Source organism: Alternaria infectoria, assembly GCF_024043175.1.
Source record: "Alternaria infectoria strain BMP 0036 chromosome Unknown scaffold_3, whole genome shotgun sequence".
Lineage (NCBI taxonomy): Eukaryota > Fungi > Ascomycota > Dothideomycetes > Pleosporales > Pleosporaceae > Alternaria > Alternaria infectoria.
Genome location: NW_026250692.1, coordinates 1,730,744 through 1,753,786, shown reverse-complemented (window position 1 = coordinate 1,753,786; position 23,043 = coordinate 1,730,744). Strand labels below are relative to the sequence as shown.

Below are 23,043 nucleotides of genomic sequence, written 5' to 3'. Positions count from 1 at the left end.
GCGCCCCATAAGCAAACGCAAACAACCCCACTCGCCTCGCATCACGACAACCTCCAGCCCACAACCGCCAATTCGACCGCCACTCCCTCTGCAACCCACCAATTCCGCGCCAAAACCACCGCGACGATGTTCCCTTCCACTTTCCGCGCTGCGGCCCGCGCACCCACCTCGACCTTCGCACGCAGCTTCTCGTCCACCCGCCCCTCGCAGGTCGCGCGCATGACCGTCATCGGCCGTCTCGGAGTTGCGCCAGAAGAAGTCACCGTCTCTGGCGACAGGACGCTAGTGCGCTACGTAGTAGGAACGAGCTACGGCAAGGGCGAGGACAAGAAGACCAGCTGGTTCCGGATTGCGAGTTTCGTGCAGGGCGCGCAGAAGGATTTCCTGATGAACGTGCCCAAGGGATCGATGCTCTATGTGGATGCGGATGCGCGCATGGAGACGTACCTTGACAGCGAGGGCAACAAGAAGAGCAATTTGAGCTTGGTTGCACGTACGTTTTCGGATGCGAGTGGATGGGAGAGGTCATGCTAATTTATTTGTGCAGGCAACTTTGATGTCTTGTCTCGTGCTCGTACTGAGGACACGGAGAACAACGACGAGGGCCTTGTTCAGGAAGCTTCTGGTTAAACAGGCAGTTTTGCCTGCTCATCCATATTGCTTCGAACAGAATATCCCGTGGCGGCAGATTCTACAACAGCTCGAGTGGCAAGTGTTGGTCGCGGGGTAGAGAAGGTTCGATGAGACACGTCTTTGCGCGGCGCTGTAGGATCTTCTTATGGAGTTTCTCTTTACGATATTCAAATGTACGACTATGGGCTCACAATTCACTTTGTAAGATCTCTACTCTAGGAGTGGCGTGGCTTGGAATTTTACGGAATGATACCTTTTTCTTCATGACACATGAACATACAGTTACTAACAACGCGATTGTGGGAGAACTTCTAGTAGTAAAGAGCCTCACTATGCATCCATCAGTTCAGCAGCTCGGTATACCTATTGCATCTCGTCAGACTACCCACTTGCGCACGGACGTGATGCGGCGAACGAAGACCTCCGAGTTGGCCCATCACAACTTTTTGTGGCGCAACATCCGGACTACGACACAGCACTCCACATAATGCACAGAGTCGTGCCGTTACCAGCGCGTCAGCTCTGGGGCCACGCGCCTCGAGTACGGTCGGTCAATCGCTTCAGTCGTCGCCCACGCACATTCGCGACAATGTCTGGCGCAGACCGGTACGCCACTCTACTATCAGGCCCCACCAATTGACCAACTGACTCTTATATAGGCCATACGATGTAATCGTAATCGGCGGCGGCCACGCAGGCTGCGAAGCCTCCGCAGCAGCAGCCCGCTCCGGCGCCCGAACGGCCCTCATAACGCCCTCAGTCCACAACCTCGGTGTCTGCTCGTGTAACCCTTCCTTCGGCGGTATCGGAAAAGGCACTATGCTTCGCGAAATCGATGCGCTGGATGGAGTCGTGGGTCGTATCGTGGATAAGGCGGGTGTGCAGTTCAGGGTGCTGAACAGGAAGAAGGGACCTGCTGTATGGGGACCCAGAGCGCAGATCGACAGAGCGTTGTACAAGAGCTATATGAAGGATGAAATGCTGGCATACAAGGGGTTGAGTGTTGTGGAAGGTAGCGTGGCGGATATCATCGTGGACAGGACACAAGAGGAGGGATCGAAAGGCAAATACGGAAAGATCACTGGTGTAAGGTTGGAGAGTGGGGAGATAATACCCACAGGAAATGTGGTGATCACGACTGGCACGTTTCTTGGTGGAGAAATACACATTGGCCTTGAGTCTTTCCCATCCGGGCGCATGGGCGAAGCTGCGACATTTGGACTAAGCAAGAGTTTGAGAGATGCCGGGTTCACGATGGGAAGGTTGAAGACGGGAACACCACCACGGCTAGACGGAAAGACGATCGACTACAAAGTTCTGGAAGCGCAGGAGGGTGATAACCCGCCCATGCCGTTCAGCTATCTGAATGAGCGCGTTCAGGTCGAGAACCAACTACTTAATCACGAGACACGAACGAACGAAGCGACGCACGACGTAATACGAAATAACCTTGATAAGTCAATACACATCCGCGAAACCGTCAAAGGGCCGCGGTATTGCCCATCACTAGAATCGAAAGTGATACGCTTCGCAGACAAGACTTCACACATTGTCTGGCTGGAACCGGAGGGCTTCGATAGCGACATAATATACCCAAACGGAATCTCTTGTACAGTGCCCGCGGACGTACAAAACACCATGCTCAAGACTATCAAGGGGCTTGAGGACGTGAAGATGCTGCAACCTGGCTATGGCGTAGAATACGACTACGTCGACCCACGGCATCTTCGCTCCACGCTTGAGACGAAGAACATCTCAGGACTCTTCCTAGCAGGCCAAATCAACGGAACAACTGGCTACGAAGAAGCAGCAGGTCAGGGTGTAATTGCTGGCATTAACGCTGGCCTGAAGAGTCTAGGGAAAGAAGCCATGGTTTTGACGAGAGCGGATGGATACATCGGCATCATGATCGACGACCTCATTACGAAGGGTGTCTCAGAACCATACCGAATGTTCACCTCTCGCTCCGAATACCGCATGTCCGCCCGCGCCGATAACGCCGACACGCGCCTCACCGCCATGGGCCGCATTGCCGGCGTAGTTGGCGATCTACGATGGAAAGCCTTCGAAGACGAAGCGGAGCAAATGGCCGCTTTGGCCCAAATTCTCGAATCCAAAACCATGGGCTGGACAGACTGGAACAAAGCAGGCTTCCCCGTACGAAACGACAGCACAAAACGCTCCGCATACGACCTCCTCCGCCTCCCCAACACCACCCCATCTAGCCTCACTACCCTCCTCCCCGGAATCAAAGGCTTCTCACAACGCATCCAAGACCGCGTCCACATCGAAGCCACCTACGCCCCCTACGTCGCTTCCCAAACCGCCACACAAGCCCGGTGGCTCAAAGACGAGAACCTCAAGTTACCAGTTGATCTTGACTACGAATCCATCTTTGGGCTTAGCTTCGAGGAGAAGAGAGCGTTGGAGGTAGCGCGGCCGGAGAGCGTGGGTATGGCGAGACGAGTGGAAGGTGTTACGCCGACGGGCGCGTTGAGGTTGTTGCAGTATGTGAGGGGCGTGGGTAAGGAAGAGAGACAGGCGAGGATGAAGGAGGAGATTGAGGCGAGGAAGGAGAAGTATAGGGGTGTGGCGCAGGGGATTAGTGTTGAGGGGTTGTGATGGGTAGGTGGCTGTGGTGGAGTGTAGGTTTGTAATATATGGCATTGGGTGGCGTTGGAATCCTCAGATGCGATAGCTAAGTCTTCAAACTTGTTTCAAATGGTGATGGTCAACAGACGGTCTACCAAGTCAATCGCAATCATCCCGCATACCGAGGTACAACCCCAACAGCCATTCCGAACCAGATCAGGTCCAATTCTGAGTCAAATGCGCATCCTCTCTTGCGTGGAAATCTAAACTTGCAGTCAACCGAACGTCGGGGTCGCTGCTGCCTTCCAGGACTGTGCCCCGCTGTCAGATGACGTCGGTTCGCGAACGCGGCTGCTAATCTGAATATCACATGATGCATGCCGTGCCACCTGGGCACTCACTTCCAATAGCGTTTCGAAATGGTGTTTCTTCCTGCTTCCTGCAACCGCCCCATTCCACAACCTGGATCTTCCGTCTTCCTCTTCGACAACGAGATCGAGATCGCCGAGTTCCGCAGCGCGCATCGGAGTGAGTCGCGCTTACATATCAATTGGCATCATCATTGGACGCGAAGATGGAGAAGGATCAGAATGGTACGTCTTTCTTCTGTCATTTTCCGGAGGTGCATTCGTCTGCTACAATCTTCGTCGCGGTGGGGGGCTGGATTGTGGTTGCGCACCGAGAGGTGCTACGCCGCTGTCAGCTTGAGTCACTGTGTCTCTGGGGTTGAGCCCAGTCTGCGCTTTACTTGGACCCTATTACGCATGGGCTCAGAACGACTCCATCCCACCGGGCTACGCCGCCATCAGTTTGGGTGACTGCGCCTTTGGGATTGACTTGAGTCTGCACCTTACTTGGATCGGATTATGTCGTTCCTGTATCCAGGACAAAACCGCCCCGGCATGCTACGCCTCCATCACCTTGGGTGACTGTGCCTTCGGGTTCGAGTCGAGGTTATTCCTTGACGCGGGTCAGATTACGCAGTCTTGTTTCTGTGCCAAAGAGGGGGCGGTCTCATTTTGAGTGCCTCCGAAGACACGCGCGGATGAGTATACGTATTGAGAAAGACGTTAGGCATAAGGGGATGCATTCGGAAGCCAGTTTGGATCTCAACATCTTCGTTCGAGGCTGTCTCGTTCTTCATCCTATTGCTTAGCTGATTCATAGTCATCTCTGACGCTCTTCAAACTCCTTATTACAGCCATGAGGCTCCACTTAGCAGTGCTTCTTTTCGCTCGGCTGACGTCGTCGATGTTATCTGCTAACCGTAACGCCGCAGAATCCCTGGAGCCAGTCAAGAGCGAAGAAGCATCGCAGAAGGATGTAACCCCGCCAGTCGATCAACAAGCTGCGACTTCCGAGCCGAGAGACGTCCCACTTGGATCTACCACCGTTGAAGTGCAGCGAGATGCTTCGTCTGAGGCCCGAGTTTACACGGTCTGGGCAAGCGACGTCCACAACGAAGCCCAGGTCAATGAGACGCGCACTTGGCTCAAGAGCCTTGTCAAAGACAAAGACAGGATGCGTGACCAGCTGGGATGGACCTGGGACACCTACGAAGATTTCCCCAGAGAAGAGGTGAGCTGTGGATATACGAAACACATGGGATATGAATGCTGACTTCAGGTTTTCCCTCTGTAGTGGGACAGGCTGGCCGATGAAGGCAGGTTAGAAGAGGAGTTCGACAATTACGAAGTGGTGCGTTGCTGGTCAGGCGTGGTCTTGGACCAGGCTGGATACGAGAAGGTCGCAGCCAAAACGGAATGGTAAGTCATGGCTGTACAAAGTGCATGGGAGACATATGCTAACTTCGTACCTTTACCTCTGCAGGATAGAGGCAATTGAAGCTAACCTACACACTTCGGACATGAACGCACGTGCACTTCCGACAAAGACATATACCGTCTACGCAGCCGACATCAGGAACGAGGCCCAAGTCAACGAAACTCGGGTTTGGCTTGAAGGTTTGACCAAGGACAAGTCTAAGATGCGCGAGGACAAGAGGTTTCCCTGGGATGAGCCCGAAGACATACCAGAAGACGAACTCGATAAATTGTATGACGAGGGCAGGCTCGACGCTGAGCTTGACAATTACGAAGTAGTTTACGCGTGGGGAGGCGTTATACTAGACCAGTCAGGGTACGACGAGGTGGTGGCCAAGAAGGAATGGGTGGAGCATGTCGAGGATCCGAGTCAATACCACGAAGTAGAGATGAGTGCTGTCCCCAGAATGAGTATCAAGACTACGGGAACCTTGGAAGCTCGGAAATTCGAATGGGGAGATTGGCAGAAGCAGGAGGGTGCAGCGCGGGACTTGGTCCAAGTCAGCTGTTATGAGTAAGTAAAGGTCTGAATGCTGTATCTTGACTGGGCTAACATATCAATCCAAGGGGAAGCAATTTGGACGACTTGTAACTACCTACTAAGGTACTCGAAGCCCTAAAAGGCCGAAACTAACCTGTTACAAACAGCAAGGACTACGTTTACGAGAAGAGAGCTGGAGAGGGAGTACATGTGTATGTTTTGGATCATGGAGTACAGGTAGATGTCAAAAAGGTAGTGACTTACCTCACATACGTCGGTGACATCGCTCTAACCCGACTTCAGGAAACCGGCGAAAAAGTGTTTCCAGGATCCGACAACGAGCAGGACAATAGCGGTATCGTAGAAACAAGAGCTTTCACCAACCAAAATGATGCGCACAACATTCGATACGACCATTCCCCTAAAGACCACGGAACGAAAGTAGCGTCCAAGATCGTTGGGCAGTGGGGAACCGCAAAGGGAGCGACACTGGTGCCGGTGCAGGTCAAACCGGGCGGAGACGACATTCACAACGGGTTCGAAAGGATTTTTGCAGATGTAAGCAGGCGGCGCAGGAAAATACCAGGGTTCCAAGCTGTAAGTACGACCAACAACCGACGCCATCGACGCAAGTTTACTGTTCTGGACTAAGCTTATTGAGTATACTAACGTCGCGTGACTTTCAGGTTGTCGTTATGAGCAGGGGCACAGAACGCGCCGTCGGAGACAATGGTCACAAGGGCTACACACGAGAAGAAGCAGAGAACGATTACAGAGCAAAGCAAGAGATTCTCTGGATAAACCAGTTATTCAGTTACGGGGTCCCCGTGGTGCTCGCTTCTGGTAATGAAGCCGAAACTGAAGGCCGAAAAGTCATCGACCATTTCCCCCAGGTCTTGGAGACAGATGACTTTCCCATTATCAACGTCGGGGCTGCCACGCTTGCAGGCAAAGCTGCACCTTTCTCGCAAGGCCTGGGTACTCAGCAAGATCCAGAGAAGCGCACACAGCTGACCATCTACGGTGTTGGAGTGGATGTCGACGTCCACGATCAATATGACGGTGCAGCAACGCAGGATTCGGGTACGTCGTTCGCTGCCCCGGCGGTGGCAGGCATTATTGCTACACACATGAACTACGAATCCTGGGACCAGAGCAAGCAAGGACCCGACCGAGTGAAAGAAATCAAGAGATGGATAACCACACCTGAGTCGAGCTGGGAGCGTGCCAAAGATCCCGACAAGCAAGTCAACATGGTAAGAACGACGGCAACAGAATCCGAAGTTAGTAAGGAAGCTGACAGTCCGAACAGATCTGGAACGGCGCCGACAAAGCAGCCCACGACAGCGTCTCCAACAACTAGTCGCCCAGCCCATCCCCTCAACCCCAAAAGCGCACCTTCACCGTCGGCCTCGAACAAACCACGACCCCAGAATGCTCCAGCGTCATCTCTAACCCTGATTACCCCCCACATGACAGCTGCAAATTCAAATATCAGAACCGATACTTCTTCTACCGCCGCGAAGACGACAACCAAGAACCCGACAGCCTTTGCACCTCTCTACTCAACGACTTCCACCAAGACGATCAAGGCGCGACGACTGATGAGAATCTATTCGAGCATCCGACGTGGCCGGCGGGAGAGTGGACGCTGAATCTCTTCGGCGAGGAATATGTCTATAGGAAGAATGGGCAGAGTCCGTGAGCGCTGTTCAAGGGCGAGCAGCAGATTAGTTGCGCCGGTGAACTGGAAAACCATGGTAAGTTTGAGAGTCTGGAATGGGAAGTGGTGACTGTGCGCTTTGATATTATGCTGACGTGGTGTCATAGATCCCCTGTCGGATGAGCTGTGTGAGAAAAGTTTGACGAAGGAATCAGGTCGTGAGAGGAAAAGGAGACGGCTGGTTGGTTGCACGTGGTGAGTGCATGTATGGTCGTAGCAACGACATGGGTACCTCTTTCTGTCGTTCTATTCTTTTTGGCTCTATGTAGAGTTCCGGGCAATGTTTTTCCCTACCGTCTCTTCTAGGACTGGGGCCCGTCCAGTCGGACTGATGTCACTCTTTCACGCTCGTTTTCGTTTCGACGTCCTTTATTGCGGATATCCCCAGTTCCATAAACCAATAGCAACCACGTGAGCCTGAGAAGAGGCGATGATGGGCAGTCTTTACGGGAGGCGAGTTCGCAAGCACATGCTATGTACCAGCATGCTTCTATTGCTCAGCCAGGTCTTCCATTTCCAGATGCTTTTGTCTCCGATGCTATATGTACAGCCAACTCAGGTGCCAGGCACATCTTCCGCTCACTCCTGCTGCGACATGTGTGTCGGGAAGTTGTAATCCGTATAATCGATATGTACAAACGCGCGATCAACGTACGGAACACTCTCTGTATGGCTGTTAGTTTACAACTCCGTGAAAAGATAGAGAAGAATGACTTACCAAGCACATACTGCAGACTCTCACCCAAATCATGGCTATCCCTCAAACTGAGATTCTCGTCAACCACGATATCCACCTCGACATTCAGCTTATCACCCGCGTGGTAAGCCTGCAGACCCTGAATCCTCTTGATGGATTTTGCAAAGCGCATCGTCATGTAGAGGAGGATGTTGCGCTCATCTGCCGTGGCACTCGCACCAGTCAGGTTGCGAATATGCTCCGCGGAGGTAGCACTCCAGTTGATGATAACATAAGCGGAGAGCAAGATACCGCCGAGCGAGTCGAGCCACCAGATCTTCGCGAAGTAACCCACGAGCGGAAAGAGGATGGAGAAGGTGTTGAAGACGACATCAGTCATAGCGTCTTGGGCTAGTGCCTGGACGGACGAGTTGCGGATGAGACGGCACCATAGCCAGCAGAGGCCTTTAATGACGACTGTAGCGGCCATGATGGCCACTGCGGGGATGGTCAATTGTACGATTGTGCGGTCGGGTCCAGTGAGTCGGGAAATGCCCTCGATGCCGACTTGGAAGAAGGAGGTCATCATGATGACGGAGAAGATGAGTACGCCGATGGGTTCGAGACGGCGGCGGCCGACTGGGTAGGCGTAGCGGTCTTGACGTGCGATCATCCAGGATGTGAACCATACGATGGCCGTGGAGAGGAAGTCGAGGGCTGCGTCGACCAAACTGGCGACTACGGAGAGGGACGAGGTGAGGACCGTGACGACGATCTTCATGATCAGGAGGGCTGTGTTTGCGCTGAGGTTGACGTATAGTGCGAGCTTGACAATGGGGCTCTCGGTGTCTTCGTCTTCTTCAGGAACCCAGTCCTTCAGCTTGGAGTTTGCGACCTCTAGGTCTTCTTCGTCTTCTACGGCCTCGTCGTGTGCGAGAAGAGGCGTGTTTTCGTCTGCTTCGGGGACTTTGTAGAGGTTCTTCGGCGTGCGCTTTACCATGGGTTTCTGAGCGCCATTGCCGTTGAGACTGCCTGATGAACCACTTCGCCCGTTCTCACTATAGTAACCGGGCGTGTTGGTGCCATTTGTACCAGCGGGGGTAACAGCGAGGGGAGAAGTCGAGGCCGAAGACTCTTCCCTGATGGTTGAGGGGATCTTGACGGCGCCAGATTCCATGTTCGTGTACTCTTGGATGAGGTTGTGCGGGAGGGAAGAGTCAAGTAGACGGTCGATGTACAGGTAGTGCTGCAGGAGCTGGTTGTTGCGCTCGTAGTATTCGCGGATCGGCTTCTTCATGCCCTTGAGCTCTTCCTCGGATTTGTAGTACTTCTCCCACTTGTACCGGGGATTGGAGTTGCCAATCAGCCGCTGGCTCCTCATCTGCGGCGTGTTGAGCACATGCGCGCCTATGCTGCTCCTCCGATCGGAGTCGCGGTCGTAAGGCATCACGAGCCCGTTTCTGTATGCTTCCAGGTCTTCATCGTCTGTGTCGCTGCCCCGGCGCTCACTGCTGCGTATAGTGGACGGCCGACGTGCGCTGTTGAGTAGCGAGGGGAGGTGGTGCCCACGCGTAGATATCGCCGAAGCATCGTTCTGCAGCGGGAGGAAGAGCTTGGAGCTGGCCAGGCGCGGGAGGCTCGAGGAGCGTGGGACTGTCACCGGAGAGGGCGACTTGGGCGGTGGTGTGGAGCCATAGTCTGTCATGGCTGCGATTGGAATGCAGTTGCTCTAGAGGCGTGATTAGAGGGCCAATTCCTTCGAATCAAGTTCCTGCGCGTCGACGCGACAAAGACAATGAGCCAACCTGGTGTCGTTCTCTTATCGCTATCGCTATGGCGCACCGCGATTGACTACGGGAAAAGACTTGGACGGGTAAATGCGCGCGCCAGCCGAACAGACTTGAGATGAAAAGCGCGGCGATGCGAAGAGTTAAAAGAAGATGCCGTGAAGCACTTCAGCCGGTGTCAACGCCCAAGAGACATGACCAACCGTGGTACCGCCGACGCGTGCGCGAATGCGACGAGTAGGTTCGCCGAAACAAGAGGGTCCTGGTTCGGAGACGGGATCGACATTTCTGAGGCCCAGAATCCTTGCGCCTGCATCCACTTTAGCTGTGGCCATAGCGCCACACTAGCAATCTGGGGTCGAACAGCCGAGACATCGCTGCAAGATTTCGACTATAGTTTCGTGTCTTATGTTTCACGCAGTCACATTGAGCCCCTCTGCAACATTACTTTCATTCGCTTGTCATCTGGAATCTCCCGTTAGGACCTGACTTCACGAAGTTGACCCTTCTGGCCGTTCTGTGCCCATTTTTTGGCGGGGACCCACACTGACCGGCAGTCTCAAGTAATGTACTCATCCCCACGCCGGTACAGTAGCGTCGTTCCAGGTCTCAAACTCCTGTCTTGGCTGTCTATCATCTCCAGAGGTCGGCGCCAAAATTTGAACCCTTGATACGAATGTCTTGGTCATTTTTCATCTGATCCAGTGTGTACCCTAGGATGCCTTCCCCACCTATGCACCACATACTCAGAAGAATTTGAACATGTGCCCCCTAGAACTCTTTCCTACCCTGGGATACTGTTAGCTTGAATCTCTTAAGTAGTGTAAATGGCTACACACCTGTTCAGTCTTACTCCTTACGTGAGCTTTATTCCTTATCAGACTCTTTCTTCATGGCCAAGGCGGCTTGCGCGCACATCTCCATGAGTCCGGTGAAGATGTACGGTTGGTGGTGAATGCGCTTTCGACATTGTTCTGCGTCTTGAACTAGGTGCTCGTGCAAGGCGCAAGAATTTGTCACAGCGTCCTTCATCCCTAACGGCACACCTTCCGATGTTTTCTTAGTCTTGAGCCTCTGGAATTGCACCACGGTAACGTCAAAAGCAAAGTCCTCATTCAGCTCTCTCAGTATACGCAATTTAGTAGCGCTACAGTTTCCATCCTGAGAGAGCCAAACGAAGGCTGTGGATATGACTAAGAAGCGAATGAATTTGGAGGATGACGGCAGATTTGCGTACGCGAATTGGATCACTCCTTGTTCAATATCAGGCCACCAATTCCATGAAATTGACTGTGCGAGCACGGCAGTCAACACGTCGTCGCGTAATTGGGGGACGTTGTACTTGTCAGCGAACACGTAGAGACGCAGAAACGAAAGCAGCGACAAGCAATATCCCTCGAACCATTCCGGATTTTCGAAGTATAACTTGTCTGTGTCTTCGGAATGCGTTAGTTGATGATAGCCAGGCTCGTCGAGTGCTCGTGTGGTGTCTGGCAGAGTCTCCGCGTTTGGGCCGCTTCTCGCAGGATGCGGGGGCTGCAGCTCTGCAGGACCGGTCGCAGTCGCGTGCCCATGCTGTGTTGTTGAATTTGGAACAAGTATGGCAGGTGGCGGAACAATAGTGCCGCTCGGCAATTGGTTGTTGTGGGCCTGTATCTGCGTCCATCGTAGGAACATGCGGAAAGTCTGCTCGGTGACGTCTGTCAGGGATATGAGGCGATCAGTGGCTTCCACGAAGGAACCCTCAAAAGCGCTGCGAAAGTAAGGTGAGACTGCAGATAGTATATTGCGGTAGACGACGATATCTACTGACGCGTCTGCCTCGCCGACGCGTACGGTAACTGAGACAAGATCCATGGTCCTGTCATGATTGTTAAGATTGTCTTGGATATCATGTAGATATGTCTTACAGGAAGTTGAGCGCCATTACCGTGACAGATTGCGACCGAGCGCCACTAGGTGCGCCGGGGTCGGGATGCGCTATTTTGATTGTGGGATTCAATGCTGGTAATTGAGGGCGAGTGTGGGAATGGCGACGACCTCGGGACGCAGTTGCCTACTCCGTAGCGCCACGCTAGTCAGTGAATTCACCGTAAAACTCCTAAAACAGTACCCTCAATGTTTTCCCCAGAAGGTTCATGAATCACTGCGCAACACGAGCTGACGGAGCTATCGTCCGGCAGTGGCTCATGCTCATATGTCACAGTTGGAATCCGCCGTTTGCTATATCCTCATGAAGTAGTTCAGCACCCGGTCCTCTTTACTATTCGACGCTGCAAGGGACTATCGCGTAAGAGCATTCTTGTTCTAGGCTTTCCGGAAATTTGGAGTGATGAAATTCACCGACCACAATAGAAACATCGAGCTACTCTTCCCCACACATTGGAATAATGTAGTGATATGTTGAAACAAGCATGTATCTCCACCTTGCCACAGTATTAGTGTCAACAAATTCTCCTCTTGAAAACCTCATTCCACATCAGCACATATCAGAGATGTGATACCTTCTCCCGTCAATCACTGAAATCCACTCTGTCTTCTCCGCCACCAACCTCGCCCCTTCCTCGTCGAGCATACACCCCGACCACATAGATACAACCTCAGCCTCATCAAGCCATTGCTCCAATCTACCTTCAGCATCGGCCTTGTCGATCTCTTCTTTCGGTATACCCTCATCACCCCAATACCAGCTGTAAAATTCTCGTATCGCGAACGTGTCGTACACGATGGTGTCGAGCCACGCTCGCGTGGCGGCCACTTGGGCTATGTTCTTAGGGTCTTTTGCGTAAACTGCATAGCGTTTAGGAGGGGCGAGGTGTGCTTTGACCGCGCGGAGGCGACGAGTGGCTGTTGTTTGGGGAGGAGGAGAAGATGATTCCGAGGCGGTGTTTTGGTCTGGAAGTTCAAGCAGGGTGGCAGCTGCTGTTGCATGGGTGTTTTGCAGTGCTGCATTTTCTACTCTCTCTTAACGACATCGTCTGGAAGTATACGGTGATGGTGAGCAGCTCTCGTACCTTTCACACCTTTCGGCTCCATATCTGCGGTACGTGATTATGCGACCAAGTTGATGAAGTGTTCTTGAAGCGAGTATTGTGATAGGACGCCTGGTTGCAAGATATCAATTGCTGAGCTCGACTTGTGAGGTAGTACTCGAATTGATAAAGTCAGTAGTAATACCAGATACGATCCCGACTCTTGAGATGACCGTCTCGGTGCACCATTCCTTTCCCTGAGAAGTGATGTGAAAAGCGGTGGAGGCGTGGTCAACTGTAGTGGAGTTGCATAATTGGATGCTGACCCGTTTCTACTAATCAGAACTTGGCTGATAGGCCAAAGTATGTATCAGATGCCATGACACAGTCCGGTATGGCGCTCTGCGATTTTGCGCAATGTTGGCTATGCGTGTTAGTTCAGCGCGGTCACGCCGCAGAGCCGAATTGCGAAGTCAGACACACCCCGCGAAGCACAGCGCAGGGAACTGTTCTTGCTACAAGACTACAGATTTCGCTTGAGACTCCAGCCCTGCTGCGCACTCGAAAGATCTAGAGCAGCGAAATGTCAATGTTGCAGGTCAGCGCACCTGCGCGTTTGAGACGGCAATGACGCTAAAGCCCCGCTAGCGCGCCCAACACGGTCTAGCCGTTTCTGCTTGCCGCCCGCCAAGCGCACCAACATCGATCAATATTCCTGGCTTTTTTCCGACATCGACAACACCTTTCGACATCCGACTACTCACAACAAGCAGTCAAGATGCCGGTATGATATCACCGCCCGCGGTTGCGACGCACTGTAGGGCCACTTATTGACACTTTCGCAGTCCCAAAAGTCCTTCCGCACCAAGCAGAAGCTTGCAAAGGCGCAGAAGCAGAACCGCCCCATCCCCCAGTGGATTCGCCTGAGGACGGGCAACACCATCAGGTACGCTCTACCCACGATCCGCACGCTCTCGCCGCTTCCGATCTCCGTCACCAGAGATTACAAGGACACGATAATATGATGATGAGAGCACGAGACTGACATTCCGCCCACAGGTACAACGCCAAGCGCCGACACTGGCGCAAGACTCGTCTCGGTATCTAAGCGTATCGCCCCCGACGAACCATCCCTCACTCGATTCTCGATTCCCAACTACTCCTTGTTACTGCGCCGACAACCTACCCCACACGAAACGAGCGACTACATTGGGAATTTCGCACATGGCGGGAAGCGAGCGACCAGTCTTCTAAGCGAAGCACGTCTGCAAACGAGGGATGCTATGGGTGGTGTTCTTTTCACGTTACCGGATGCCTACCTACCTCTCATTCATGGCGCTTTGGGTCTGTAAATGGGAATGAAAGGAATCGATTCATGATGGTTTAGATCTGAGCAGTGCTAAATGGAAACACTTGCTGGGTCACAACAAATGACTTCTGGTGTGCTGATGATTGTGATGTTGTGCGCGCAATATGATCCCAGATGCGTCATATGTGACGAGCGTCGCTTTTGTTATGGATTAGACACTCGCACTCCCAACGCGGGTTGGCACTAAACTCCATTTCAGGCTCATTGTTACATCTTGCCTGAGAAGACTACACATGTACGGCGCTCTTGTGAAGGATATTGGCTACACGGCATTAACTGTATCCCGCGATGACCCCCCGCGATATTGATTTAGCCCCATTGCTTAGCCTTTCGATAACACCACCTCACACAAGGAAAGACCCGACAGGTCTACAGACTACAATAGGATAACACAGGCAAATTAGAAAATCTGGCGTCCATGTAGGCTCCAGGGTTCTTAGTCTTCTCATTGATTGAGGCGACTTCTTGGAGAAACCGTTCTACGACGATCACCTCCGCGCGTAAGGTTTCTTTGGAGCGGCCGGCAACAATCGCCGTTGCAACGGTAACGGTAATCGTCTCAGTATCAGCCCAAGGCGGTCTCTGTCGTACGTCCGATCGGCCTACGGATGGCCACATTAGCGAACATGCCTCAGAAAGCAAGCCACCTCAGACAAGGAAACCCCCAAACAGGTCTGCAGACTACACCATGATAGGAACAAACGGATCAGAAGATCTGTAGGCTCTGGGGTGTTTAGGGATTTCCCCGTATAAGGCAAAGCCCTCGTGCTGACGTTCTCTGACCCATCACCTCCCACTCCTCACCTGAAACTTGGGTCGCTGGGTCAGATCCACGATCAAACAAGTCTCCTCGCTCTTGCCCGCTGTCTCGTACAGACTGACAACACCCTTCTCGATCCGTATCACTGTACTACTGCCGGCATAGCAGACGCCCTTCTCCATTCCACACCGATTCGCCATGATGATATAGACGGGTTTGTCTCCCTTGGCCTCAACAAGCGGTTGGAAGCGCTCGACCCAGTACGCTACCGTCGCTATATCCGGCTGCGATGGCTCCTGTACAAGTTCCGTAGGCGTAAGGTGACATAGCCAAGCCATGCTTATGCAAACAATCGGAGATTGGGATGTTAGAGCGAGAGTAGAGAACTCATAATCGGCCCAAGGAGAGACGAACTTGTAAGGATTTATATCCATACATATCCCCATGGTAACCTTCCCCAGGCTACCGAGTTGGCCGGCATAGAAGGGAGAATCTGGCGATGAGGGATTGGATAGTTTATGCGACTTTGAACCGGGTCCTTCAGATGCCCATGTCTCGTCTGTGTAGTAAAGGAAGGATTTCCGGTAGTTGTTTAGGATTTCTCCATCTGGCGATACAGTGACGGTAGAGTTGTACTGCGTTTGACTGTCCCCGGGATTGGTGGCTGGGGTGGTGATTTCTGGGTAACCGACTGTGACATGGCAGTTGTAATGTTTTGCTACTTTCTGTGCCCATTGGGTTGAAATGCCGGATGTGGTGGGCTCGAGGAAGGGTTGGATCTCCTCGAGCGATTGGAAGTTGTAGCCCGAGAAGGCGAGTTCAGGGAGGACGAGCCATGCTAGGTCGTGAGGAATGGCGGTAGACTGGAGGATGCGTTCTGCTCTTTGGATGTTTTCTGGAACGCGCCCGACTTCTGGGGCGAATTGGAGACAGGCGACTTTCATGTTTGCAACTCTCTTGGGTTTGTTTGGATGAACGGATTCTGATTACGTCCAGGACTTCGGCGTGGAATTGTGAGGCTGTCTGGGGTTTTCAGAAGGCTGCTAAGAGAAGACTTGTATCTTGTGCCTGAATCAGTCGAGACTGATAGGCCGAATAGTTGCTATCTTCCCGTACGGCTGGGAAGTACCGACTGACGCTACTCAGGCACCAAGCACTGGTTGATTTGTCGTGACAGATGGCTACGAAGTCTGATTGGTTACCAAGAGTAAAAAGGGACCGAATGCGGCGACGGATATGGAGAGTACAGTAAATCAAATGTCGCGCTGTTGAGGGTATGGATGCAGCTGGCTGCCCCACTAGACGATCAAGACCCTTGTCGGCTATGATGGCCAGCCAATCGCACCATTTCCGCACTTCAGCCTAACCCCATCCGGCTATGACGCGCATAACTTTCGATGGCCTCACGAGAGCCTCCGCAGCTTACGCAAAGCTACAGCACCCCTCGTCATGTGTCGCGCCTTCCGGTAGCCCTTTCATCCGATCGAAATGGCAGGTAGACGGCTTGTCGATGCCGCCAAGCTATTCAATGCCTCCAAATCTGTCGCACAGAAGCACGTCACGCTTCGCTCTAATCAGTGGGACGCTTACAACAAAACCTCGTCGCTAGCCAAAGCCGTCAAGAACCAGACGGACCGCGTCACCCTCACGGCAGCCGCTGCCATTGCCCTCTCACAACGCTTCAGCGAAGAAGCTCCCTCGTACGCGAAAGCCGCAGCCGAGCGGGCGACGAACACACAATGGACACAGCAGGCGGACATACCTAGAAGAGACACAGTGAGGAGAGATACACCCGTGGAGGGTACTAGAGAGGGTGTAGAGCAGGATCATCACTACGATCGATCAGGTCAAAACAGCTCTCAGGCGCCTCCGCCCACAGAAGAATTGGAGGTCGAGCAGAAGAAGGCCCCCAGATCCCCGCTACCAGACGGCACCATACCAAGCCAAGGGTTGACACTCGAACAAGAGGATAAGGGCAAGGATGTATTTTCGGAGAGGCCAGTGCATGAGGCGCCGAAGGAACCTCTGGCGGAGGACCAGGGTGAACAAGTTCGTCACAAGGACGAGGGCATCAAACCGGTAGAGTCTACGGAGACCACAATACCGCTCCCCAGAAACCCCAGGGGCGCCTCTACACGAACCGCTGAAACGATCCCCGCACACACGAACGACCCTCAACAGCCGCCGATAACTCCACAGGCAGAGAAGCTGCAGAAGGGTCATGACAGAGACGTCTTCTACACGCGATCGGTCGAATCACAACCAACAGCCTCGTCACAACCTCAATCACAGATACCTCGGACTTCAGGAACAAAACAGCAAAGCGACAAACACGTGTCGGACAAGCAAATGAATCAGGATGTGTTCTACAATGTACCCAAGCCGGCGCAGGGGCAAGTGGAGGAAGACCTACCAGAGGGTATCAACACCGATATCTTCCACTCGAGAAAAGTTGCTAGGATGCTGGGAAGCGATCCTTTCTCGAGAAAGGAATATGCAGAGCGGAAGACCAGTGGTAGACATCCGTTGGATGACAGACCCGTCGCCAAAACCACCGGCAGGCATCCACTCGACGATAGACCTGTGCCCTCGGTACAGCAACAAAGTCAACCGTCAACGCAGCCAAGACCGGTCCAGGAATCTCAACCCGCGACTTCGTCAAAGGAGATGGAAGACCTGGCTTCTCAACTTGCCCAGGACGCGCAGTCAAATGCGGCTGCGTCTGAAGTATGTCAAATCCACCTACTAGCCTGAAGCCTGCTGATTTGCTGACAGTTGTACAATAGTCACCAAATGAGGTAGCCACTCAGCCAGAGAAGTCTGCGTACGCGCTGCGAGAGTCGAGAGTCCCTTCGTCACGGTTCGGTCGCATATGGCAGTATGCTGGTTTAGGCACAAGCATGGCACTCGGAGCTGTCGGTGAAGGTCTTCGACGAGCGACCGGCAGTGCTGCGTCAACTGGTGGCTCGCTGATGCTGAGCCCTGGGAACATGGAAATACTGGTCGCAAAGCTCTCTCGCATGCGAGGTGCCGCTCTCAAGCTTGGACAAATGATCAGCTTCCAAGACATCAAGATGCTGCCACCAGCGATCCATGATGTCTTGCAACGGGTGCAGGATAGCGCAGACTACATGCCGGCCTCACAACGGAACAAAGTCTTGAGCAGCAACCTTGGGGACAATTGGCGAGATCTCTTTGAATCGTTCGAAGATGTACCCATTGCAGCGGCATCGATTGGACAGGTACACAAAGCAGTACTCAAGTCTAATGGCCAGGCAGTAGCTGTGAAGGTCCAATATCCTGGCGTCGCCAACTCCATCGACTCCGACCTTAGCAACCTTTCCATCCTTCTAACCGCATCGCGTCTCCTGCCAAAGGGTCTGTACCTAGACAAGACCATCGCCAACGCCCGAACAGAGTTGGGTTGGGAATGCGATTATACGCGCGAAGCCGAATGCCAAACTCGGTTCCGCAACCTCCTTCAAGACGACACTGATGTCTTCACCGTCCCTAAAGTCTTCCCCGAAGCCTGTGGCCCCACCGTCCTGACCGCAGAGCTCATGCACGGTGTCGGCGTTACCAAACTCAAGACCCTAACCCAGGAGCAACGCGACTGGATCGGCACGCAAATCCTCCGTCTCTGTCTCCGCGAAATTGTAGAGTTCAAGTTCATGCAAACCGACCCCAACTGGACAAACTTCCTCTACAACGCCTCCGCCCAGAAGATCGAACTGCTAGACTTCGGCGCTTCGCGAGATTACCCCGACAAGTTCGTCGAGCCCTACATCAAAATCCTGATCGCAGCCTCCAAAGGCGATCGCTCCTCTCTCCGCGACCTCTCCGTCGAACTCGGCTACCTAACCGGCAACGAGAGCCCCGCCATGCTCGACGCGCATATCCAAAGTGTGTTAACGCTTGCCGAACCATTTAGCGGTAGTGGGCCCGAGATATACGATTTCAGAGACCAAACGATTACAGATAGAGTGCGTGGCTTGATCCCCGTTATGGTCAAAGAGAGGCTTGCGCCGCCGCCGGAAGAGACGTATTCGCTACATCGGAAACTTTCGGGCGCGTTCTTGCTGTGTGCGAGATTGGGCTCGAGGGTTCCGTGTAAGGAGCTGTTCAGTAAGGCGGTGGGGACGTGGGAGGGGAAGGCGTCGTTGAAGTAGACTTGGGGGTGTGGGACGATGTGTAATGTAGTCTATGTATTTTAGGTTGTCTTTGGCAGCGCTTATATGTAAACATATATTTACGAAGGATGTATCGCCTATCTCCAAAATGTGCAGCATGCTTCGTTTCTTTCGTTGTTGGTTTCCTTACGCATACACGCTGCATCTTAGGCCATCCATATCTGCTCCCATTGCAACTTCACTTGTTCAATTGTGCTACCTCGTTTTATCAGCATTCATGACCAGATTAGGAATTTCGATATATGGTGGTGGCTGAAACATGGAGCTACTGACTTTGATGGGACAAAGAGCGGCACGGGACGAAGGGATGAAGGTACTGCATGTAGTCACACATTCCGGAGTATCGGCATGCAGAAATGAATTTCGCACCGTTTTATTTCCACATCCTCGTATCCGCTATCGAATACCTAATGGATACTATCTCTTGTAATACAAAACTGACGTACTAACAACGCTCACGCACTTTTGGTACCCAGCTTTTTGTTGGCCTCCTTCTTCATGTCCTCCTCAGCCTGGCCGTTGAACCACAAGTACGCCGCAAGCGCAATGAAAGAACCAAAGCCACCCGCCATGATCATCCTGCCGCGGAAACCTTGTTTCCTCTTCAAGGCTTCATCGCCACCCAAGATGACGACTGCTTTCTTGGACCAGGTGTACTCGAGACCGCTGTACATTGTCGTGCTGGCCACGATGGCTGACATGCCCTGGATCATCGTCTTGACGCCTTCTTCGCCTCCTAGTATATCTTGGATCGACAGGAGCAAGCCACCAGCTGCGGATGTCGTGGCTGAAGGATCATGTAGCAAGTTTGTGCAAAGCAGCGTTCCCAACAGACTCAACTGCAGAAAGGTGTTGAACTTGGAGATAGTAGTGGGATGTACCTCCGCACTTGGCAGGCTGAAGTCCCAGTATCTGGCCATGGTCTTGGGTGCGGGTAGACTGGCGTATCGGTAGTAAAACGCACTCACTGCCAGACTGACATCTCTTCCCAGGATCAGTGCGGCGAGTGGCATCGGAAGACTTCCATTGACTGCCAGACACGTTACCAAGGTTGTCATTAGGAGCTTGTCGGCCATGGGGTCGACGACGCTGCCGACCACGGTTTGGAGGTTCCAGCGGCGGGCGATCCAGCCATCGAGTAGGTCGGAAAAGGCGGCATAGGCGAAGAGGGAGAAGGCGTAGAGATGCTGATCGTGGATGATTAGGTATCCGACTACAGGGGTAGCTATGAGTCGCGAAAATGTGAGGATGTTGGGGAGGTTGTAGATTTGCTCGTGACGCGGTTTGTCGAGTTTGAGGGTGGATTTGAGGGTCGTAGCTAATTTGGCGGAAGTGGAGGCTGGTGAAGGCTGCAGGAGTTGGTTAGCTATAAAGTTGTGTTGTATTCGTTAACACATTCGGTGTGGAATTAAAGCGACTTTTTGCGATAACCGTAACATACAATAAAAAATACAAAACACGAACGCAAAGTTCAAGAGCCGAGAGAGAATCTTTTGGATCTCCAGTAATCAGACGGGAAGGAACACATTCAAGAAGTATAACTCAGACTCCAGGCGCGGCCTTACTCTGGAATCTGATCGGTACTATGCTGGTGATGTGGAAAAAAATTGCACCTACCTCTGTACCGCCTCTAGGAACAGGAGAACCAGTTGCTTCATCTTCAAGCTTCAGTCTTCGTGTAGTCGAAGTACTGAATAGACTAGCAGGACGAATTCCACAATGCTTCCAGGGTGTGTGCACTATGGAACGTCGGCTTAGGTTGACGTCATCGCGACTCCAGGTACACGAAGCACGTGAGGAGGCCGAGCACAAAGCTTGTGGATGCTGTGCACGTCGCGAAAGCGTTTTTAGGCCGAGAGAAGCTTCTGAGAGAGCTGCAATAGTGCGACAAGGTGTGTAGGCCCTCGCCGTGAGTATAGAAATCATCGACGCTGTTGCATTCGCGTGTTTGCGGGCGCGCTGAGGGTGAGCTTGAAGCTCGCAGCTGCCGTCGGAGTTTGCCAAGCGCCACTAGCGACAAAAGCAGAAGCCGTCTTACAAACGCTGTCTTCACTTCATCTCTTCACATCTTCTACCTAATGAGATGACTACATTGCAATCTGGTCAAAGAAAGACGAGGCGATTATTTCCGCCACAAAAGATCGCTTGCGAGCTATCAGCGCAGATTTATTTTTGCCACACATATTATCGTTGCTAATGAACGAACTGTACCCTCATCCGGTCAACAACGTCTATGCAGACGCTAGGAAAACTCACTTGCATGCAGTACATTCATATACTTGAGACTCGCCACCCTAGCACGTCGATCCAAAGCAGCGGGCTGTACAGCGTATTCGTAGGCTCGCCAGAGGAAACGCCTAGTCACATCGCGGCGATACTGCGGGCAATATCCTAGTGATATCGATAGACCCATCTCCAGGGTCTCAAACTTTTCACATCGAACGACCTGACGCATCCTAGACAACGCCACCAGCAGCGACTACGGGGACTGACACTCGTGGTGCGAACAGCTGCTCAACATTGAGTTGACACCTTGGCTGCGTTCTAGAAGAACTGGAATACCGTTAGCAGCAGTTGAAACAGCTTAAAAAGTATGAGCAGACGGCCCAGCTCGGCTGAGCTTCCACGTCTCAAGGCTGCTCAAGCGTCTCTTCGATCGCTCATTCACTCCAGTGGCTGGACACGCTTGCGCTCTTGCCACGATCATTCGACATCGCCGAGGACATCCCGCGCCTACCAGGAGCATCATGCGTTCAAACACTGCGGATGCTTGGTTCAGCTGTTCAGCCGCTTCTCCACGCATCGTCAGTCTCAGACTGGTCCGCGGGACTTCTTCCAAGTTCCGCACTTGGACTTCCCTGCTGCATGGCTAGGTGCGCGAATCACTCTTCTTTGCCTCTTCATTTGGACTCTTCCTCGGCCGACTTCTGAATTCGTCATGTAACCTAGCCACTGTCAGTTGTTCAGTCTAGATGTCGCGATAGCCGCAGTTGTCGCAAGAACGGGATCTACTGATCGCCCGGGTCTTACCGAGCAAAGGAGTGAGCCATTGACTCAGGCACCACCACGTGAGTGGTTGAGGATTCGCTATCGCGAAGTTGCACAGTCCGTAAATGGAAGCAACGACTATCGATTCCAGCGGGGTTGCAGACCCTCTGCTAATCTCCGGGGTCACGACCTCTTGGCTACATCTATAGTCTGCATATGATACAGGAATCTTCCTAGAGCCAGCGCCCCTAAGCTCAGTTTAACAGGCATCTCGATTTTCGAGCACTTGTGAGGTCCGGCAATCCTTGATAAAAACGCACACCACTTCTCTCGATGCTACGGGCCGCCCTTCTCAATGGCTGCAGTAGCTTGTCTCCGGGATTGACTTTGGGTCTGCCATGTGTCATGCGTCGTGCATCAGGACACTAGGACAGCCAGTGGCTTCGCTTCGTTAGTAGCCCACATTATCCGCTGAGAAACTCTAATCGTCCTGCCTCCACGCCATGAACTCAGCTCACACTATTGCGCAATGACGGTGACCGGAGTGGGGCTCAGTAGTCAAGCACGTAGAAGCGTTCCAGAAGAGCGTAATGCAAAGGCAGAATCCAGCTCTTCACAGCGTGCGGGAAATCTTCGGGTTACACAACCAAGGTACACTTTCCGTGTCTGTCTAGCGTTGAGATCTCCAAGCATTTACTGATCTTCAGATCAGCTCAGGCTCGAGCCTGCGAGAACTACTCACGGGTAGTTTGATCACCCCGCCACGCGCTGGCAACGTCGTCCTCGTGGACCCTTCTGCAAGTGACAAATGGACCTGAAACTGCCGACAGTCTGATACCCAGCCTCCGAGTATCTGATACACGGTTATGGCAGATCAACGCCCTAAACACGGAAACGACCCTGCTTCGGCTGTTCTGCCAACGCTGCCTTGTGCTTAGAGGAGCACTGACTTGACTCGTCATTCCTGCCAGAAGTGAGCAACCTCAAGCTTGCGACAGTGGCACGGGAGGTCTGCTTGAATACTGGATCAATTTAAGTTTTCGAGGTAG

At 52.8% G+C, this 23,043-nt stretch overlaps 9 protein-coding genes across 9 annotated transcripts; 5 read left to right on the top strand and 4 right to left on the bottom strand.

Moving 5' to 3' along the window:
- Positions 1-126: 126 nt before the first annotated feature.
- Positions 127-630, top strand: J4E92_002832 (uncharacterized protein; the record flags this gene model as incomplete). The annotated part of the gene is made up of 2 exons (XM_051494232.1): positions 127-493; positions 548-630. The coding sequence occupies 2 exons, from the start codon at positions 127-129 to the stop codon at positions 628-630; spliced, it is 450 nt and encodes a 149-aa protein (XP_051355911.1).
- A 490-nt stretch (positions 631-1,120) lies between these two features.
- On the top strand, positions 1,121-3,255 carry J4E92_002831 (uncharacterized protein; the record flags this gene model as incomplete). Its single annotated transcript, XM_051494231.1, has 2 exons — positions 1,121-1,239; positions 1,293-3,255. The coding sequence occupies 2 exons, from the start codon at positions 1,121-1,123 to the stop codon at positions 3,253-3,255; spliced, it is 2,082 nt and encodes a 693-aa protein (XP_051355910.1).
- A 1,221-nt stretch (positions 3,256-4,476) lies between these two features.
- On the top strand, positions 4,477-7,234 carry J4E92_002830 (uncharacterized protein; the record flags this gene model as incomplete). Its single annotated transcript, XM_051494230.1, has 7 exons — positions 4,477-4,803; positions 4,867-4,991; positions 5,056-5,562; positions 5,616-5,636; positions 5,697-6,087; positions 6,216-6,785; positions 7,028-7,234. The coding sequence occupies 7 exons, from the start codon at positions 4,477-4,479 to the stop codon at positions 7,232-7,234; spliced, it is 2,148 nt and encodes a 715-aa protein (XP_051355909.1).
- A 597-nt stretch (positions 7,235-7,831) lies between these two features.
- J4E92_002829 (uncharacterized protein) lies at positions 7,832-9,633 on the bottom strand (the record flags this gene model as incomplete). The annotated part of the gene is made up of 2 exons (XM_051494229.1): positions 7,832-7,917; positions 7,971-9,633. The coding sequence occupies 2 exons, from the start codon at positions 9,631-9,633 to the stop codon at positions 7,832-7,834; spliced, it is 1,749 nt and encodes a 582-aa protein (XP_051355908.1).
- A 949-nt stretch (positions 9,634-10,582) lies between these two features.
- Positions 10,583-11,572, bottom strand: J4E92_002828 (uncharacterized protein; the record flags this gene model as incomplete). The annotated part of the gene is made up of 1 exon (XM_051494228.1): positions 10,583-11,572. The coding sequence occupies one exon, from the start codon at positions 11,570-11,572 to the stop codon at positions 10,583-10,585; it is 990 nt and encodes a 329-aa protein (XP_051355907.1).
- A 1,893-nt stretch (positions 11,573-13,465) lies between these two features.
- RPL39 (60S ribosomal protein L39) lies at positions 13,466-13,712 on the top strand (the record flags this gene model as incomplete). Its single annotated transcript, XM_051494227.1, has 2 exons — positions 13,466-13,471; positions 13,533-13,712. 2 exons carry the CDS (start codon positions 13,466-13,468, stop codon positions 13,710-13,712), a joined length of 186 nt encoding a protein of 61 aa, XP_051355906.1.
- A 1,130-nt stretch (positions 13,713-14,842) lies between these two features.
- Positions 14,843-15,760, bottom strand: J4E92_002826 (uncharacterized protein; the record flags this gene model as incomplete). Its single annotated transcript, XM_051494226.1, has 1 exon — positions 14,843-15,760. The coding sequence occupies one exon, from the start codon at positions 15,758-15,760 to the stop codon at positions 14,843-14,845; it is 918 nt and encodes a 305-aa protein (XP_051355905.1).
- Positions 15,761-16,304: 544 nt separating this feature from the next.
- Positions 16,305-18,985, top strand: J4E92_002825 (uncharacterized protein; the record flags this gene model as incomplete). The annotated part of the gene is made up of 2 exons (XM_051494225.1): positions 16,305-17,543; positions 17,603-18,985. 2 exons carry the CDS (start codon positions 16,305-16,307, stop codon positions 18,983-18,985), a joined length of 2,622 nt encoding a protein of 873 aa, XP_051355904.1.
- A 476-nt stretch (positions 18,986-19,461) lies between these two features.
- On the bottom strand, positions 19,462-20,403 carry J4E92_002824 (uncharacterized protein; the record flags this gene model as incomplete). Its single annotated transcript, XM_051494224.1, has 2 exons — positions 19,462-20,345; positions 20,400-20,403. The coding sequence occupies 2 exons, from the start codon at positions 20,401-20,403 to the stop codon at positions 19,462-19,464; spliced, it is 888 nt and encodes a 295-aa protein (XP_051355903.1).
- Positions 20,404-23,043: the final 2,640 nt, after the last annotated feature.